We start from the raw sequence: 18,739 nt of genomic DNA, 5'->3' as shown, positions 1-18,739 counted from the left end.
TTTGCTGAGTTATATAAGTAACAAGTAATAAAGAGCAGCAGTAAAATAACAATAGCAAGTCTATGTACAATGCTGCGGGGCACCGGTTAGTCAAGGTAATGTGTACATGTAGGTAGAGTTATTAAAGTTACTATGCATAGATAATAACAGAGTAGCAGTGGTGTAAAAGAGGGAGCAGGGTGGGGGGGCAATGCAAATAGTGTGGGTAGCCATTTGATTAGCTCATGAGCACTTATAATGACTTAGAAGTCATATCTCTTTTAAACCTTCTCTCCTCCACACGATTAAATAGGACTTAAGTAGCCTTACAAGAATCCTTGGCTTGTGTGAGCCGGAACGGCTCGTAGGAGCCTGTTTACTGTTTTTGTAGCATCAGGCTGCTTGATGTACAAGTACACCCCCTGGACTCTAGTCTATTGCAGGGCCTTAGAAAAGGAGAACATATAAATACAACATAATAGAACATTAAATATACACTCTCTATGCTCTCCTCTCTCTACCTCCAGGATTGCCACCATCGAGGTGCAGATAGCCAAGCTGGACAGTGAGGCGTGGCCAGGGCTGCTGGACCCAGAGCGTGACCGCCTCATCCTCATCAATGAGAAGGAGGAGCTACTCAAGGAGCTGCAATACATCAAGCCTTGCAAGAAAGTGCCCAATGACCAGGAAAAGATAGAGACACAAAAGAAAAGGCTTGAGAGAGACCTGCAGGCTGCCAGGGACAACCAGAGCAAGGCCCTGACCGAGAGGTGAGGGGAGAGGATTTATAGCTACTTGGCGGGGTGCAAAGTCATTGCAAACATGGTGGGCAGCAAACACAACATTGTGTAATTAGAACAGTGTGAGGCTAAATTGTTTAGGCAGTAAAGGTGGGGGAAACCTTGGTCAGCATGGGGCTTATAGACATTGAGTGATCACTCCTTCCCTGGGTAAAGTCACGGCCAGGGAAAGAGGGATACATGAGAGAGGGAACAGAGCTGCACACCAGGAAAGCATCATGGTCACATACAATAATACAGGAGATGAAATTAGTCACTCTCTTCTCAGTGAACTTTTGCCACTTTTTGGAGTTTGTGTTCCATTAGTCAGCACCTCACAAAAAGAGTGCATTTTTACATTTGTTTTCTACAGCACCTGTTAATGCTAGCGAGGGAACAGGTCAGCGGGGCTGTTGCATGAAGGAGAGAGGAGGACATTGGAACCCCGCTGGAACTAGGCTACAGTATATTCACTGACAGGGAATAGATAGGCAGAGCAAGGCCCACTGCCCTGCTGATAACAACCTACTGTTCTGTGCTTTAACTGGAGTGAAAAGACATGGTGTAAGTAATATGACTGTTACATAAACCCAGAAGGTCTACTCCCTAATGGGGACCTGGTGTAAGAGTTACTCAAAGACACACAACACTGCTCTTTTTGTTGTGTTGGATGCTTTGATCCGCATAGCCTTTTTTCATGACATTCCTGGTTCATGGTTGTGATTGGATCATAGACATTGATAGTGTAGTGTAGAAGCCCCTCCCCCTAGCCTCTTACCTGGAACTGGCCTTATCTAAGGTCCATACTTACTGTTTAGTGGTTGGAAATCTGCACTCTGGATGAGGTAACCAAGGAGACTATACCAATTATGCCTATTTTCGCTCTTTCTCTTTTATTTCTCTTACTTCCCCATATATCCTCTTTCCTTCTCTAATTTTCTTTCATTTTCTTTTTTTATCTCTCACTCTCCCCCACTCATCTCTCTCTCCCATATGTAACTCGAGCATCACAAACGGGATGTAGGGTGGACGCAAAATAGCCTTTTTTAACAAGCTCGTTTAATATTTGAAGTATCTGCTCGTTGAGGAAGAAAATAACCTTTAGCTCTTATAACTGTTTATAATGCTGTAATTACTCTAGTTTGTAAGAACATTGTATTAAGATGTTGTAATTATGTAATTGTATGGTCATGTAGTTGATTGTTTTTTCTGATTACCCAAGTAGAATAGGGCCTGTTTCTTCTGCTTGCATTATCATTTTTTTGACCTAACATTTCCGGTGTTTTGTCTTCTATCAGATTAAGATTGCACTGTAAGAGGAACAAGCTGGTGAGAGAGCTGGAGGAGATGGTTCGCCTGGCCTCATCATTACACACTCAGCTCAAGAGGTACATTTACTCACCTAAACAACACATTCAGCAACTGTCACCCAGCTGTAACACAGCACTACCACGCTGCCAGTTCAGGAGGCACAATCACGTAAATGTATCGACTTAAAATGTAAACTCCTATTGCACAACTGAATGTGCACATTCCAAATGAAAAATGAATAAGAAGACCTTGGAGACATGGGCAATGTTTTAACTGTGGAGGGCTTGGCATTTTAGATTTACCTCACAACCTGCCTGGTGCCTTGAGCTTACCCACAACCCTTTGAGGGGAAGGAGTCAAACTTCAATCCAGGGTCTTCAAAGGTCTACATTCACCTCATCTTAAAGGAGCGTCTTTCATTTATAGAGCTCTATAAATTCACATAAGATTCTAGACTACAGTATTTTATCTTCTGAGTGGCTCGTATGATTCATTCAGTTCTATGAGGGACTGTTGGTCTTAAAAGAGAATGAGAGAGGGATAGGACATTGCGTTCATTAACCTTTACTCTAAAAGCTCAAGATGTGTCCTATACTTTAGTCACTGTTTTTGTAAAGTCAATTTGAATTTCAGCTCTAAAACAGGAGTGTGCGTTTCAGAAATGGACTCTGAAACTGAAGCTGTGTTTTATAAGATGTGAAGTCTCTGTAAGAAGTCATATATATTAAAGCTATTTTCAAAAGGCGCTCTCCATACAAATAACTTCAACAATAGTGTTAGTCTCTTTCTCTCTGTTTTTGTTCTTATCATGCATAATTCATCCTGTTTGTAGCTGATATACATCAAAGGGCTGAGATGCAGAGAAACTCCCCTGTGTCTTTCCTAATGAGCTTGCCTAGCTTTAATTACTATGTTTTCTGTCGAGTAGACACTGCATTTGAAGTTACTGAGGGCCAAAAGATGGGGGAACAGAGAAGAAAATGAGGAAAATTTGGTTGGAGTACCCTCCTAGCTCTTCTAACACTGTGGTCCTCTCTCTCCCTTTATCCCCGTCCACTCTGCTTTTCGCTCCATCCTTTTTGCTGCCCCCAATTTTCTCTCTCTCTCTCTGCCCTCTTTCTGTATTGTTCTCTTCTCCTCCCCATCCTCTCCTCTGATTTTCTCTCTCTTCTCTCCATCTCCCCTCTCTATGCCTTCTTTCTGTCCAAATGTTCTTTCCATCTTCCTCCCCATCTAACCCTCCCTCCCTCTCCTCTCCTCTCTGCCTCTCTCTCCTCCCTTCTCCCCATCTCTCTTCCTGCAGTCTTTCGGCCAGCACACTGTCGTGTTCCTCAGGCAGCAGCCGTGGCTCTCTGACCTCCAGCCGGGGCTCTTTGGCCACCACGTCATCCCTTGGCTCCATCTCCTCCCTGAGCTTCACAGATATTTACCTGGAGCAGCCTGAGCTGGGAGACCCAGACTTCCAGAACAAATTGGACTCCCTACTGCAGGAGGGTGGCCCGGGGGTCAGCTACCGGCCCTCCAGCTCCATCACCACCATCCACGAACACGAGGTGGTCGCTGGGGGAGAGAGTGCGGGCGACAAGGGGGGTGTTGTCGGTGGGGGAGCAGAGGCCAGAACCAGGCTACAGGCGCTGAGACTATCAGAGACGCCAAGGTCGATCAGTTCACTGTCACCGAGGTCTTCGATGTCGTCACTCTCGCCGCCCTGCTCGCCGCTGGTCACGGACTCTATATTCCTCTCCGGGGAGAGGTTTGCGGGACCAGGGGGCCCAGGTGGGGGACTGGACATGGAGCTGCATAGCAGGCTGACTGAGCTGGGGCTGGACAAGGGGGAGCAGCAGCACCCTGGAGGGGTGGAGCAGGATGCCACTACCATAGCTGGAGAGATGTTTAAAGGTACAGTCACTTTCTGTCTATCTGATATTATTTAAGCTCTGTATTACCTGCTACTGTAGACTTGTGTAGTGTTGGTGTATAGTGGACCGTATGGTCCTCATGTCCATTGTGAACCGTAAAGAATGAATATGTTTAAGATCCACACAAAACGCATTACAAGTCATAGAAATATCAAGTGTTAGCAACACACTAAGATATGAACGTAAATATACACTGAGTGTACAGAACATGCTCTTTCCAAGACACAAACTGACCAGGTGAATCCAGGTGAGAGCTATGATTCCTTATTAATGTCACCTATTACATCCACTTCAATCAGTGTAGATGAAGAGGAGGAGATGGGTTCAAAAATTATTTTTAAGCCTTGAGACAGTTGAGACATGGATTGTGTATGTGTGCCATTCAGAGGGTGAATGGGCAAGACAAAATATATAAGTGCCTTTGAACGGGGTATGGTAGTAAGTGCCAGGCGCACCAATTTGAGTGTCAAGAACTGCAACTCTGCTGGGTTTTTCACACTCAACAGTTTCCCATGTGTATCAAGAATGGTCCACCACCCAAAGGACATCCAGCCAACTTGACACAACTGTGGGAAGCATTGGAGTCAGCATCCCTGTTGAATACTTTCGACACCTTGCAGAGTCCATGCCCCAACTAATTAAGACTTCTCTGAGGGCAAAAGGGGGTGCAACTCAATATTAGGAAGGTGTCCCTAATGTTTTGTATACTCAGTGTATATGGGTGATGTAGTAGGAGATGTTTAGTTGCATAATGGCAAGCCTGCACAGTGTGATCTAGAGAGAGAGACAGGGCTGTATTAGCCTGCACAGTGTGACCTAGAGAGAGAGACAGGGCTGTATTAGCCTGCACAGTGTGATCTAGAGAGAGAGACAGGGCTGTATTAGCCTGCACAGTGTGACCTAGAGAGAGAGACAGGGCTGTATTAGCCTGCACAGTGTGACCTAGAGAGAGAGACAGGGCTGTATTAGCCTGCACAGTGTGACCTAGAGAGAGAGACAGGGCTGTATTAGCCTGCACAGTGTGACCTAGAGAGAGAGAGAGGGGGCTGTATTAGCCTGCACAGTGTGACCTAGAGAGAGAGACAGGGCTGTATTAGCCTGCACAGTGTGACCTAGAGAGAGAGACAGGGCTGTATTAGCCTGCACAGTGTGACCTAGAGAGAGAGACAGGGCTGTATTAGCCTGCACAGTGTGACCTAGAGAGAGAGAGACAGGGCAGGGCTGTATTAGCCTGCACAGTGTGACCTAGAGAGAGAGAGACAGGGCTGTATTAGCCTGCACAGTGTGACCTAGAGAGAGAGACAGGGCTGTATTAGCCTGCACAGTGTGACCTAGAGAGAGAGACAGGGCTGTATTAGCCTGCACAGTGTGACCTAGAGAGAGAGACAGGGCTGTATTAGACTGCACAGTGTGACCTAGAGAGAGAGACAGGGCTGTATTAGCGTGACCTAGAGAGAGACAGAGGAGAGGAAGAGAAGAGCTGTATTAGCAGGCGCTTGTGATGTATTGGACTGAAAGGTCAGGCTTCCACCTCATCCACTGTAGTAGGTGTGTGTGTGCACCTCGTGAGGAATTCAAGGATTGCACCTGAAACCTGATTGCCAGTGGGGGCACACCGGGGTGAGGAGGGAGAGAGAGGGGGTTAAGTTACAGCCCACTGTTAACTGTATGTTTTACTCCAGCTATGCAACTCCGCACCGGTTCCCATGACCGCCATGGGGGAAAGGTTGTGACAAGGTGTTTCTCTACACTCCTCTTCTCCTCCCTGTTTTCCTCTCCTCTTCCAACCCCCTCTTCCCCTAGATGCCATAGTGCAAGCCAGAGGGACGATGGGGGCGGGGCATAAGAAGATGGGCGTGATGTCAGCAGTGTCTGATGAGTCGGTGGCGGGTGACAGCGGGGTGTATGAGCCTTCAGAGACTAGGTGGGTACAGTAGAAGGCCATTGGGTCACCTGGAGGAGAGGTGTCTACCTAATTGCTTTACTCTGGAGCAAGACTTAAGACCATGTTCAGTAGCCTGAACCTTCACGGATAGTAATGGAAAGATGGTGCTTCATTAACACCCCTATCCTAACTAATGTTAGAAGGGTGTGCAGTATATACAGTAATTAAGGTCAAACACGATGTTGTAATTTTTGGGGGATTAGGTCGGGATACCCAGTAACTTCTAGATGTGTATGTCAAATCAAGTTATTCAGAAAGGTAGAACTCAAATTGGAGAGGTTTGATCTGATGGTTTATCTATTCATGTATCTATTACTATTAGAAAGAGACAAGCTGTCTGCAGTACTATGTTTTGTTTGAACTGTTTGACCCTAGAACCTGAGGGCCATAACTGATGGCAACATACATGTCCCTGTCATAACTTACTGCGGTGTTTGAAGTCTGGTAGCCAGATCTGTTCAGACTGATGTCCCCTCTAGAATATCAGTGATATGACTTCAAATGGAAGGTTTTGCTTCCTGGTACTGTATTTGATAGCAGCTTTGTGGATCTAACCTTGTACGTGTCACTTTTCCCAGGTCAGTCCTCCCTGCAGAGCTGCTGCTGGGCTATGAGGAGAGGGGAGGACCACTAGGCTGTGCCCAGGTCAGATTGGGCCTGAAGTACGAGGTGAAAGACAAGCGCTTCACCATGTTCGTCATGCAGCTCTCCAATTGCAGCGTCCTCGTACTGCCACCAGACCACAAAATGTATATAGCAAAGTTGCCTTTTCTCTTTGCTTTAGAAGTGAATGACTGTCATTACTTGGCTATTCAAAACACCTTTTCAATGACTGTGTGCATATGCTGTGTGTGGATGTCTTTGTTCCCACTTCTCATCAATTACTGTATGTTTCCTCTGTCCTCAACTGTATACGCATCTGTGTGTACATTGTCTTGAGGTGTTTAACTGTGTGTGTCTCCTCCATAGATACATCCGTGTGGCGGTGCTCCCGTGCTCAGAGTCCACCTGCTGCCTCTTCCGGACGCGCGGCTCTCTACCCCAGGACATTGTGGAGGTCAACGAAGTCTTCGGTGTCCAGATGGCCCACAATGCCCTGCGGCAGAAGACCCTGAGGGTGGACATATGCCACACCAGCTTGTCTGGCCGTGAGGAGTGTCTTGTGAGTGTAACGACTGTCCCTGGTCTGTCACTCATCTCTCAATTCAGCATCAACATAACAAACAGTCCACACCCAGACAGTGCAAACACTTGTACGTGGTGTATTTGCTAAGTGTACATTGAAATTCCAATGTATACCTTTTAGCTTTCCATTGTGTTGTCATTGTGTCATATAACAGTGGTATATTGCTGTTAGTGGATAAGAGCTTTTTGTCCTTCCTGACACTCCGTACTGTCTCAAGCATGAAAGTCGGTTACAACAGTGTGTAACATCGTTCAGTAGACTGCCTTTTAACTATTGTATGGCTTTCTGTCCTCTGGGCAGGCTGGTGCTCAGATAAGCCTGGCTGATGTCAACACCTCTGGGGAGAGATGTGTCAAGAGCTACAACCTCCTCAGCTACTCCTTCATGCCCCAGATCAATAACAAGGACAAGACTGGGACGGCTCGGCAGTCTGAAAGGGTAACATAGACATTCATTCATCTATAGCAATGGCCTGCATTTCAAAAGGAAATTGATCTGTTAAGGTGAATCTGTATGGAAGTGTTATGAATGTGTAAACATACTGTATGTAATGAATGCATGTAACAGATGAGTAACAACGTGTGTTCCAGAGCTCTGTCCCCACCACAGAGAGAGTAGCAGGCAGTCTGGAGGGTGACCCAGAGGAGGATGAATGGTGAGCTCTCCCTTCACCAACAGAACCTTTATCCTGTTATTCTCCTCCCCATTATAACCTCTACAGAGGACAGGCCCTTCTTCCGTACTCGTCACGGTCAATGAGGGAGATCTTGTGTCTCACACACACTCACCTCCCCCAGTTGAATAATTGTTCCCTCCCTTCCCCCTCTCCCACGAGAAGAAGCTCAGGCATTGAGTGTAGTTTTTGAAAGCCCAGAGGCACACTAACCACCCCTCCTCCCCCACAGCCCCTCGCATGTAGAATGGGCAAGGTGAATAACTGACAGGTTGCTCCCTCTCTCTCTCTCTCTCTCTCTCTCTCTCTCTCCTTACCTCCCTCCCTCTGTCGGTCTGATAGTGTTTCAACCCTGTACAGGCACAGTGAAGTGTTTGAAGACGAAGAAGATGACCACATAGAGGGGGCAGGACCTCTAGAGGAAGAGGAGGGGCTATATCCTGACAGCAGCCATTGGGAGGGAGAGGAAGTGACAACCAAACCGACTGGAACAGGAACCCTGGCTGAGAGGGTATGTGGAGACTCCATTAACTGTTATAAATACTACTGTATATGAATACTATTTTATTTGATATTATTTGACCTATTTCCAGATGATGTTCAATGGAAGTATTTGAGTAAAAACATGTGTGTTCATTTGAATCAAACTCAACAGTTCTGCAAACTCATTGATATGCAGACTAACAAATGTGCTGTATGACTTGACTAAGAATGACTTGATCAGAGTTGGAACTGAACATAACAGTACATTTGTAAGCCAAGATTGACTATGTAAAACACAGCCTTCATTGTAAACTGTTCTCCTGCTCCGTCCCCAGGTGAATAAGGAGACCAGTACCGGCCACCACCACCATGTCTCCTCCTCGGTGGTCCGGCCAAAGGAGCGTCGGACCCACCATGTTCCCCAGCAGAATGCCTTCTTCCAGGGCAACACCATCATCCGCTCCAAGACCTTCTCCCCTGGGCCCCAGAGCCAGTACATCTGCCGGGTGAGGGCAGCCGCTCTGGTGCATACAATACATGGACATATTTAGTACACATCTAGTATATAGTAGCACATATCTATGCTAGATATAGATTTATATTTGTACATATCTACTCAAAAAATCATTCAGTCAAACTGATTTATTTATATAGCCTCTAACTATAGCCTCGTTTTTTTAAATGACTGAAATGTTAAATACAGTTCACTCTGACTACTGTTTTCATTTGTGCTTAGCTTTGAAAAGCATCCCAAACCCAACGGAAGCTGTCGTTCATGCCCTTTTTGTTCCAACTTTGTTTTCTTTCTGTTTGTTTTTGCCGTTCTACTGTGTGATGATCAGATCAACCGCAGTGACAGTGACAGCTCCACTCTGTCAAAGAAGTCTCCTTTCGTCAGGAACGCATCAGAGAGACGCAGCATGCGCATGAAGAAGGTAGAAACTACCCACTTAGTATCCATCCCACAAAAGTACATAGATCAGGGGTCACACACAATAGAGATTATGTCTATCGGTCTATATTTCTATGATATAAATACCAAGTATAAGTTCTTAGTATAACGAGCACATTTTCTTCCTGTTCTGTCTGTCCCTGTCTCTGTGTTTCTCTCTCTCTCTCTCTCTCTCTCTGTGTGTTTGTGTCTCTGTCTCTCTTTCTTTCTCTCAATTCAATTCAAGGGGTTTTATTGGCATGGGAAACGTGTTAACATTGCCAAAGCAAATGAGGTAGATAGTATACAAAAGTGAAATAAACAATAAAAATTAACAGTAAACATTACACATACAGAAGTTTCAAAATAATAAAGACATTACAAATGTCATATTATATATATATATTATTATTATATATATATATATATATATATATATACAGTGTTGTGTACTTTAACTATTTGTACATTGTTACAAGGGAAAATAAATAAGCATAAATATGGGTTGTATTTACAATGGTGTTTGTTCTTCACTAGTTGCCCTTTTCTTGTGGCAACAGGTCACAAATCTTGCTGCTGTGATGGCACACTGTGGAATTTCACCCAGTAGATATGGGAGTTTATCAAAATTGGGTTTGTTTTCGAATTCTTTGTGGATCTGTGTAATCTGAGGGAAATATGTATCTCTAATATGGTCATACGTTGACCAGGAGGTTAGGAAGTGCAGCTCAGTTTCCACCTCCTTTTGTGGGCAGTGTGCACATAGCCTATCTTCTCTTGAGAGCCAGGTCTTGTCTACGGTGGCCTTTCTCAATAGCAAGGCTATGCTCACTAAGTCTGTACATAGTCAAAGCTTTCCTTAAGTTTGGGTCAGTCACAGTGGACAGGTATTCTGCCACTGTGTACTCTCTGTTTAGGGCCAAATAGCATTCTAGTTTGCTCAGTTTTTTTTGTTAATTACTTGACACATTGGAAATAATTATCTTTTTGTTTTCTCATGATTTGGTTGGGTCCAATTGTGCTGCTGTCCTGCGGCTCTGTGGGGTGTGTGTGTGTTTGTGAACAGAGGCCCAGGACCAGCTTGCTTAGGGGACTCTTCTCCAGGTTCATCTCTCTGTAGGTGATGGCTTTGTTATGGAAGGTTTGGGAATCGCTTCCTTTTAGGTGGTTATAGAATTTAACAGCTCTTTTCTGGATTTTGATAATTAGTGGGTATCGGCCTAATTCTGCTCTGCATGCATTATTTGGTGTTCTACGTTGTACACGGAGGATATTTTTGCAGAATTCTGCATGCAGAGTCTCAATTTGGTGTTTGTCCCATTTTGTGAAGTCGTGGTTGGTGAGCGGACCCCAGACCTCACAACCGTAAAGGGCAATGGGCTCTGACTGATTCAAGTATTTTTAGCCAGATCCTAATTGCTTTGTTGAAATTTATGTTCCTTTTGATGGCATAGAATGCCCTTCTTGCCTTGTCTCTCAGATTGTTCACAGCTTTGTGGAAGTTACCTGTGGCACTGATGTTTAGGCCAAGGTATGTATAGTTTTTTGTGTGCTCTAGGGCAACTGTGTCTAGATGGAATTTGTATTTGTGGTCCTGGCGACTGGACCTTTTTTGGAACACCATTATTTTGGTCTTACTGAGATTTACTGTCAGGGCCCAGGTCTGACAGAATCTGTGCAGAAGATCTAGGTGCTGCTGTAGGCCCTCCTTGGTTGGTGACAGAAGCACCAGATCATCAGCAAACAGTAGACATTTGACTTCGGATTCTAGTAGGGTGAGGCCGGGCGCTGCAGACTTTTCTAGTGCCCGCGCCAATTCGTTGATGTACATGTTGAAGAGGGTGGGGCTTAAGCTGCATCCCTGTCTCACCCCACGACCCTGTGTGAAGAAATTTGTGTTTCTTGCCCATTTTAACCGCACACTTGTTGTTTGTGTACATGGATTTTATAATGTCGTATGTTTTACCCCCAACACCACTTTCCATCAATTTGTATAGCAGACCCTCATGCCAAATTGAGTCGAAGCCTTTTTTGATCAACAAAGCATGAGAAGACTTTGCCTTTGTTTTGGTTTGTTTGGTTGTCAATTAGGGTGTGCAGGGTGAATACATGGTGTGTTGTACGGTAATTTGGTAAAAAGCCAATTTGACATTTGCTCAGTACATTGTTTTCATTGAGGAAATGTTCGAGTCTGCTGTTAATGATAATGCAGAGGATTTTCCCAAGGTTACTGTTGACGCATATTCCACGGTAGTTATTGGGGTCAAATTTGTCTCCACTTTTGTGGATTGGGGTGATCAGTCCTTGGTTCCAAACATTGGAGAAGATGCCAGTGCTAAGGATGATGTTAAAACCTCTTGCACTTAGCCATCCCGGATCCGGGATCGTGAATACAGCCTCAAGCTCATTACCATAACGCAACGTTAACTATTCATGAAAATCGCAAATGAAATGAAATAAATATGCTAGCTCTCAAGCTTAGCCTTTTGTTAACAACACTGTCATCTCAGATTTTCAAAATATGCTTCTCAACCATAGGAAAACAATCATTTGTGTAACAGTAGCTAGCTAGCGTAGCATTTAGCGTTAGCATTAGCGTTAGCATTCAGCAGGCAACATTTTCACAAAAACCAGAAAAGCATTCAAATAAAATCATTTACCTTTGAAGAACTTCAGATGTTTTCAATGAGGAGACTCTGTTAGATAGCAAATGTTCAGTTTTTCCTGAAAGGTTATTTGTTTAGGAGAAATCGCTCCATTTGGTGCGTCACGTTTGGCTACCCAAAAAAAACGAAAATCCAGTCATAAAAACGCCTAACCTTTTTCCAAATTAACTCCATAATATCGACTGAAACATGGCAAACGTTGTTTAGAACCAATCCTCAAGGTGTTTTTCACATATCTCTTCGATGATACATCGTTCGTGGAAGTGTGCTTTCTGTCCTGAATCCCAGGAGAAAATGCCCGCAACTGAAGATTACGCACCAATTTAGACAAAGGACACCGGGCGGACCCCTGGAAAATGTAGTCTCTTATGGCCAATCTTCCAATGATATGCCTACAAATACATCACAATGCTGCAGACATCTTGAAGAAACGACAGAAAGCGCAGGCTCGTTCCTGGTGCATTCACAGCCATATAAGGAGACATTGGAAAACAGAGCTTAAAAAATTCTGCCCATTTCCTGGTTGAAGTTTCATCTTGGTTTCGCCTGTAGCATGAGTTCTGTGGCACTCACAGATATCTTTGCAGTTTTGGAAACCTTAGTGTTTTCTTTCCAAAGCTGCTAATTATATGCATAGTCGAGCATCTTTTCGTGACAAAATATTGCGCTTAAAACGGGCACGTTTTTTATCCATAAATTAAAAGAGCGCCCCCTATATCCAAGAAGTTAAAGAGTTTTAGTATAGCCAATTGGAATTTGGATACCATCAACACCACAGGCCTTTTTGGGTTGGAGGGTTTTTACTCTCTCTCTCTCTGTCTCTTTCTTTCTTTCTCTCTCTTTCTTCTCTCTCTCTCTCTCGCTCTGTGTTTCTGTCTCTCTCTCTCACTGTCTCTCTCTCTCTGTGTGTCTGTGTCTCTCTCTCTCTGTGTGTCCCTCTGTCTCATCTCTCTGTGTCCCTATCTCTCTCTCTCTGTCTCTCTGTCTCTCTGTCAGTCTCTGTCTCTCTCTCTCTCTCTCTCTCTTTGTCTCTCTCTCTCTCTGTGTGTCTGTCTCTCTCTCTGTGTGTCTGTCTCTCTCTCTGTGTGTCTGTCTCGCTCTCTGTGTGTCTCGCTCTCTGTGTGTCTCTCTCGCTCTCTGTGTGTCTCTCTCGCTCTCTGTGTGTGTCTCTCGCTCTCTGTGTCTGTCTCTCTCTCTGTGTCTCTCTCTGTGTGTGTGTCTCATCTCGCTCTATTTCTCTTTCTCTCTCTCTGTCTCTCTCTCTCTGTCTGTCAGTGTCTGTCTCTGTTTCTCTCACGTGTGTATGTTCAAACTGACAGTCTAGTAGTGCAGTCGAGTCTCAGGCTGTGGCCACATTAGTTATTCTCAAAGGGAGACATTTACATTTTTGCTTTCCCAGACCTAGCCTTCAGTAAAAGTGAGTCTTAATATTTAATGGCTTGTTTAATTTTTAATGCGGCTTGACATTCTCTGGCCTCTAATGCTGGGCCCAGGAGTGAACTCTGTTCAGGACAGGTAGGACCTGCTTTGTCTCCCTGTACCTCCTTATGTGTGTGAGGAAGAGAAACGTGTGAGAGATCACTATCCCACCATTTCCCCCCCAGCCCTCGGTGCCGGTGCGGAGCCTAGACGGGCTGCTGCGGACCAGTCTGGACCTAGAGCTGGACCTGCAGGTGTCTAGGACGCGCCACACGCGACTGGCCCAGGAGCTGCGTGTCCTCAGGGAGCTGAAGGAGCAGCTGGAGAGAGCCCGGCAGCTGGGAACCAGAGATCTCCCCACCTGGGTGCAGGACGACGAGCGCTTTCGTCTGCTTCTCAGACAGGCCGAGAAACAGGTGGGAGATTATTATTTATTTACCTTTATTTAACTAGGCAAGTCAGTTCAGAACAAATTCTTATTTTCAATGACTGTCTAGGAACAGTGTGTTAACTGCCTTGTTCAGGGGCAGAACGACAGATTTTTACCTTGTCAGCTTGGGGATTCGATCTTGCAACCTTTCGGTTACTAGTCCAACACTCTAACCAGTAGGCTACCTGCCCAGATACAATGATCCCCGTGACACTATCACTAATACGTGCTCTATATAGGGAATTGGCTGCAATTTCAATCAAAATAAAACTTTATTTTATTTGTCACGTGCCGAATACCTTGAAATGCAGACTTTATGAGACAGATGGGAGTCTCTCACCCAGTAGATAGAGTTGAAGTCGGAAGTTTACACCTTAGCCAAATACATTTAAACACAGTTTTTCACAATTCCTGACATTTAATCCTAGTAAAAATTCCCTGTTTTAGGTCAGTTAGGATTACCACTTTATTTTAAGAATGTGAAATGTCAGAATAATAGTAGAGCGAATTATTTATTTCAGCTTTTTTTTTTTTCATCACATTCTCAGTGGGTCAGAAGTTTACATACACTCAATTAGTATTTGGTAGCATTGCCTTTAAATTGTTTCACTTGGGTCAAACGTTTTGGGTAGCCTTCTACAAGCTTCCCACAATAAGTTGGGTGAATTTTGGCCCATTCCTCCTGACAGAGCTGGTGTAACTGAGTCAGGTTTGTAGGTCTCCTTGCTCGCACACACTTTTTCAGTTCTGCCCACAAATGTTCTATAGGATTGAGGTCAGGGCTTTGTGATGGCCACTCCTATACCTTGACTTTGATGTCCTTAAGCCATTTTGCCAAAACTTTGGAAGTATGCTTGGGGTCGTTGTCCATTTGCGACCAAGCTTTAACTTCCTGACTGATGTATCGAGATGTTGCTTCAATATATCCACAGCATTTTCCTGCCTCATGATGCCATCTATTTTGTGAAGTCCACCAGACCCTCCTGCAGCAAAGCACCCCCACAACATGATGTTTCCACCCCCGTGCTTCACGGTTGGGGGATGGTGTCTTTGGGCTTGCAAGCCTCCCCCTTTTCCTCCAAACATAATGATGGTCATTATGGCCAAACAGTTTTATTTTTGTTTCCTCAGACCAGAGGACATTTCTCCAAAAAGTATGATCTTTGTCCCCATGTGCAGTTGCAAACCGTAGTTTTACTGTGGATATAGATACTTTTGTACCTGTTTCCGCCAGCATCTTCACAAGGTCCTTTGCTGTTGTTCTGGGATTGATTTGCACTTTTCGCACCAAAGTACGTTGACCACTAGGAGACGGAACACGTCTCCTTCCTGAACGGTATGACGGCTGCATGGTCCCATGGTGTTTATACTAATGTACTATTGTTTGTACAAATGAATGTGGTACCTTCAGGCATTTGGAAATTGCTCCCAAGGATGAACTAGACTTGTGGAGGTCTACAGTTTTTTTTTTTTTTTATGAGGTCCTGGCTGATTTCTTTTGATTTTCCCATGATGTCAATCAAAGAGGCACTGAGTTTGAAGCTAGGCCTTGAAATACATCCACAGGTACACCTCTAATTGACTCAAATGATGTCAATTACCCTATCAAAAGCATCTAAAGCCATGCCATCATTTTCTGGAATTTTCCAAGCTGTTTAAAGGCACAGTCAACTTAGTGTATGTAAACTTCTGGCCCACTGGAATTGTGATACAGTGAAATAATCTGTCTGTAAACAATTGTTGGAAAAATGACTTGTGTCATGTACAAAGTAGGTGTCCTAACTGACTTGCCAAAGCTATAGTTTGTTAACAAGACATTTGTGCAGTGGTTGAAAAATGAGTTTTAATGACTCCAACCTAAGTGTATGTAAACTTCTGACTTCAACTGTATACTTTTTATTATGAATCATTGTTCTAATACACACCTGTGAAATATGAAGTGAGGTGTTAGAACAGCATCTATCTGTTGACTGGCCAGGATTTGTTGTTTAGGCCTATTCTCCAACTTCTCTCTGAGCGTCTCTGTGGTGATGTTGTGTCTGCAGACCCGTGAGGAGCAGCTGCAGGAGCAGAGGGTGGAGAAGATGATGCGTGCTGCGGCCAAGGACGTCCACAAGCTCCGAGGCCAGAGCAGGAAAGAGATGCCTGAGGTCCAGTCCTTCAGGTCAGTACTGTAGAATACATTACATTACATGACAGGGTACAGCAACAGTATAGTGTAACAGACCTCTTGTAAGAGGAGTTGGTCCATTAATCCTTGTCTCTTTCCCCATGTATTAGATGAATGACAATGTTTAAATTGTATATAGCTTCTCTCACCCAGGTCTCCAAGCATTAGGTTCAGTTGGAAGGACTATGATTTGTCGTCCATTCCGTTTGTATACCTGTTAGTCTAGGAATATAAGATTATATGGAATTTTAAATTGGGAAAATGGCTACGATATGTATTGGATGTTTCTCCATTTTAAATTTCATGACCAATGCTAGTCCTTAGTTGACTGGGATTAAGTAATTGACGCTGGCTCTGAAGCAACTGAAAGACGTTCACCTCAGTGAACACACATCCTAGCAATGAAAAATAAAGATTTGCTTTGTTCACTGTAGAAAAAGGGAGGTTAGTTGTGGTTTTACGCTCGTGAAGATAAGACTTTTCTCTTCTGATTTCAGAGAGAAGATGGCCTTCTTCACTCGAGCAAAGACCAACATCCCTGATCTGCCTGTCGACGATGTGTAGCGCATTTCAAGTATTCCAGTCTTAACTGCTGTTTCCAAGCAGATGACTCTGACGCAGACTTCTGGTGGTATTATGAAGAATGGAGAATAATAAAATAATAATGTATAGGAAAAAATACCGTCACATTTTTTTTTAGATCTCAAGAGTTGCTAATCTGTATAGTTGTTTGTGTTAGCAACTAGAGCATCGTTTTCTTCCATTCTTTCTGTAGCAGTATTGTTACTGTTACTAATAAGTGGATGTTGGAAGAGACCGTTAGATGTTTTATGGTAAAATCGTAATTCCAATACACACCAGCCCTTTCTGTGTGGAATTTGAAAAGATAAAGAGAAATGCTGTTCTGTTCTTTAGCCAGGACCACTTATTTGTTGTAGTCTAAGATGTGAATATTGACCCCCAGAGGTACTTTAAATTATTTATAGCACAACACATCTACAAAATCAATATTGTTATTGTATGATGGTGTACTATGACCGAATGTGTGGTTGTACATTATACTGAAACTGGCTGTCTGTACCTAGTCACACTGCACATGGTTCTCATAGTAACCCTCACTGGTGCACACACCATCTCTCAGCATTGTGTAGGAAGTGCACTGACTCTCACCTATACTCAGGTAGTTTATTGGATAGTTTGTGCACTTTTAAAATGGTAATCTATAAAAGAGGACGGAGGCGTTGAAGAAGTGGGAGGAGTGCTCCACTTCAGAGTGATTGTTGAATCACCGCCTAACAAAGCACATGATTGTGAAAGACAAAATAAGTGGAGGAGATAACTCTTGTATTTAATGAAGATCATTGCTGGTGATAAACTCCCCATTGACTGTATGATTTAAAACGGTAGTGAAGTGATCCAAAAACCATGGAATAACTGAGGACTCTAAAGTATATCTTAGCCTGAAGTTTGATCACTTTTCCTGCTCTCATCCCTTTTACCCCTTCCCTTAAATTCTTTGTAACTGGACATGTTGAAGACCCATACAAACAGTATCCCAATTGTTCTTCTGCTATCTTTTTTTGCATCTCTCAACTGGACTTTCTATATGTAAACCTTACCTTATCACACTAACTGGGATATTTGTCGATGAGCCCCCTTCCAAAGAGGATCTTCCCTTCCAGTCTGGGACAGTACTAGGGACCCCTGTTACACTGGCAAAGCTTTAGTACATACAGAGATGAAAAAGATCAGGTCTGCCTCTGTATCCATCCTGCGTGAAGCATTGTCTCATCAATGACCACAGGAATTGGCGAGACCGCACAAAAAGATCTGGGACGAAGCTACACTTCTAGTCTAGCAGCCATGTTTCCCAATATATATCTCTGTAAGCAGACATGACAAAGTCCTCCTGAGGATTTCATTTTATCTCTGCATGGTGCTCTCTATGTGCCAGAGGTATCGTTGAACAGGCTTACTGTTGCAAGTACATATCTGGCTCTGATTGATCACGTCTGTGATCTTCACAGGTGACTAGTGGTGTCTGTGTTAATGAAATGTGATGAAGAAGTGAAATGTGTAAGTGGATCAACTGGCAGTACAGGGAGAAATCAGAGGGCTTTTAACTAGGCTACTGGAAACGGTACAGGAAGAAATCAGAGGGCTGTAACTAGGCTACTGGAAACAGTACAGGGAGAAAGCTGTAGACTAGATCAGAACAGTCAGCTTGCTACTCTCTGTAAACACTTAATAATGGATGGCATTTCAGATGATAGAGATGTCTTGGATGTTGGTTTGAAGGGGTGGTCATAAGGGGATATGTACAAGGGCCCCTGTTCACATGCTGAACACATGCAAATGTCTGGAGTGTTTTGGTGATTTTAGATGTTTGAGATTAGTTTAGCTTTTCATCAAATCCTACTCTCCCACACCCTTTTTTTATGTTGACCAAACATGATTGTGTGATACCAATTATATTAGGCCTGAATTACAATCTACTGATATTGGAGTAGCCAGAAATGTAACCTACTTTTCAACAGAAACATAGCTAGCTTCTTTCCCTCTCAATAGAGCACTTTTTAGCACCATACATAGAGAGCACCCCAAGATCTGATATACAGTCAGAGGCCACTTAAAGCTCAATACAACATTAGGCTAGTTCGAACTCTGGTGATGTAGTGATTTGTCCAATCCACAACAGCCAGGATGACTTTGAGACCGGTTCATGCTTCATAGAATGTTGAACATAATGACTCTGAATATGGAGAGGAGTCAGAGTGGAATGAAATTACATGCCCAGCATCTCAATTTGTATAATAGCACAAGACCTTAGTCTGATTTTTTTGATGGT

General features: G+C 43.9%; 1 protein-coding gene across 5 annotated transcripts in view; it reads left to right on the top strand.

Annotated features, from left to right (window-relative positions):
• The window catches only part of LOC112229110 (protein KIBRA), a 38,026-nt gene extending 20,571 nt beyond the window's left edge, over window positions 1-17,455 (top strand). For 4 of the 5 annotated variants that reach the window (XM_042309002.1, XM_042309006.1, XM_042309004.1 and 1 more), the window contains 14 exons: window positions 507-749; window positions 2,057-2,146; window positions 3,373-3,968; window positions 5,792-5,912; window positions 6,512-6,682; window positions 6,903-7,095; window positions 7,420-7,557; window positions 7,710-7,774; window positions 8,135-8,303; window positions 8,611-8,781; window positions 9,118-9,210; window positions 13,477-13,707; window positions 15,767-15,885; window positions 16,389-17,455. In XM_042309002.1, the coding sequence (XP_042164936.1) occupies window positions 507-749; window positions 2,057-2,146; window positions 3,373-3,968; window positions 5,792-5,912; window positions 6,512-6,682; window positions 6,903-7,095; window positions 7,420-7,557; window positions 7,710-7,774; window positions 8,135-8,303; window positions 8,611-8,781; window positions 9,118-9,210; window positions 13,477-13,707; window positions 15,767-15,885; window positions 16,389-16,455 (2,467 nt within the window). In that variant the 3' untranslated portion in view covers window positions 16,456-17,455. The remainder of the gene's footprint in view (window positions 1-506; window positions 750-2,056; window positions 2,147-3,372; window positions 3,969-5,791; window positions 5,913-6,511; window positions 6,683-6,902; window positions 7,096-7,419; window positions 7,558-7,709; window positions 7,775-8,134; window positions 8,304-8,610; window positions 8,782-9,117; window positions 9,211-13,476; window positions 13,708-15,766; window positions 15,886-16,388) is intronic. The other variant, XM_042309003.1, reaches the window with a different exon arrangement.
• Window positions 17,456-18,739: the final 1,284 nt, after the last annotated feature.

The sequence above is a fragment of the Oncorhynchus tshawytscha genome, linkage group LG30 (assembly GCF_018296145.1).
Source record: "Oncorhynchus tshawytscha isolate Ot180627B linkage group LG30, Otsh_v2.0, whole genome shotgun sequence".
Classification (NCBI taxonomy): domain Eukaryota; kingdom Metazoa; phylum Chordata; class Actinopteri; order Salmoniformes; family Salmonidae; genus Oncorhynchus; species Oncorhynchus tshawytscha.
Note: the sequence above shows the minus strand (reverse complement) of the source record. Positions and strands in the feature narration are given on the sequence as shown.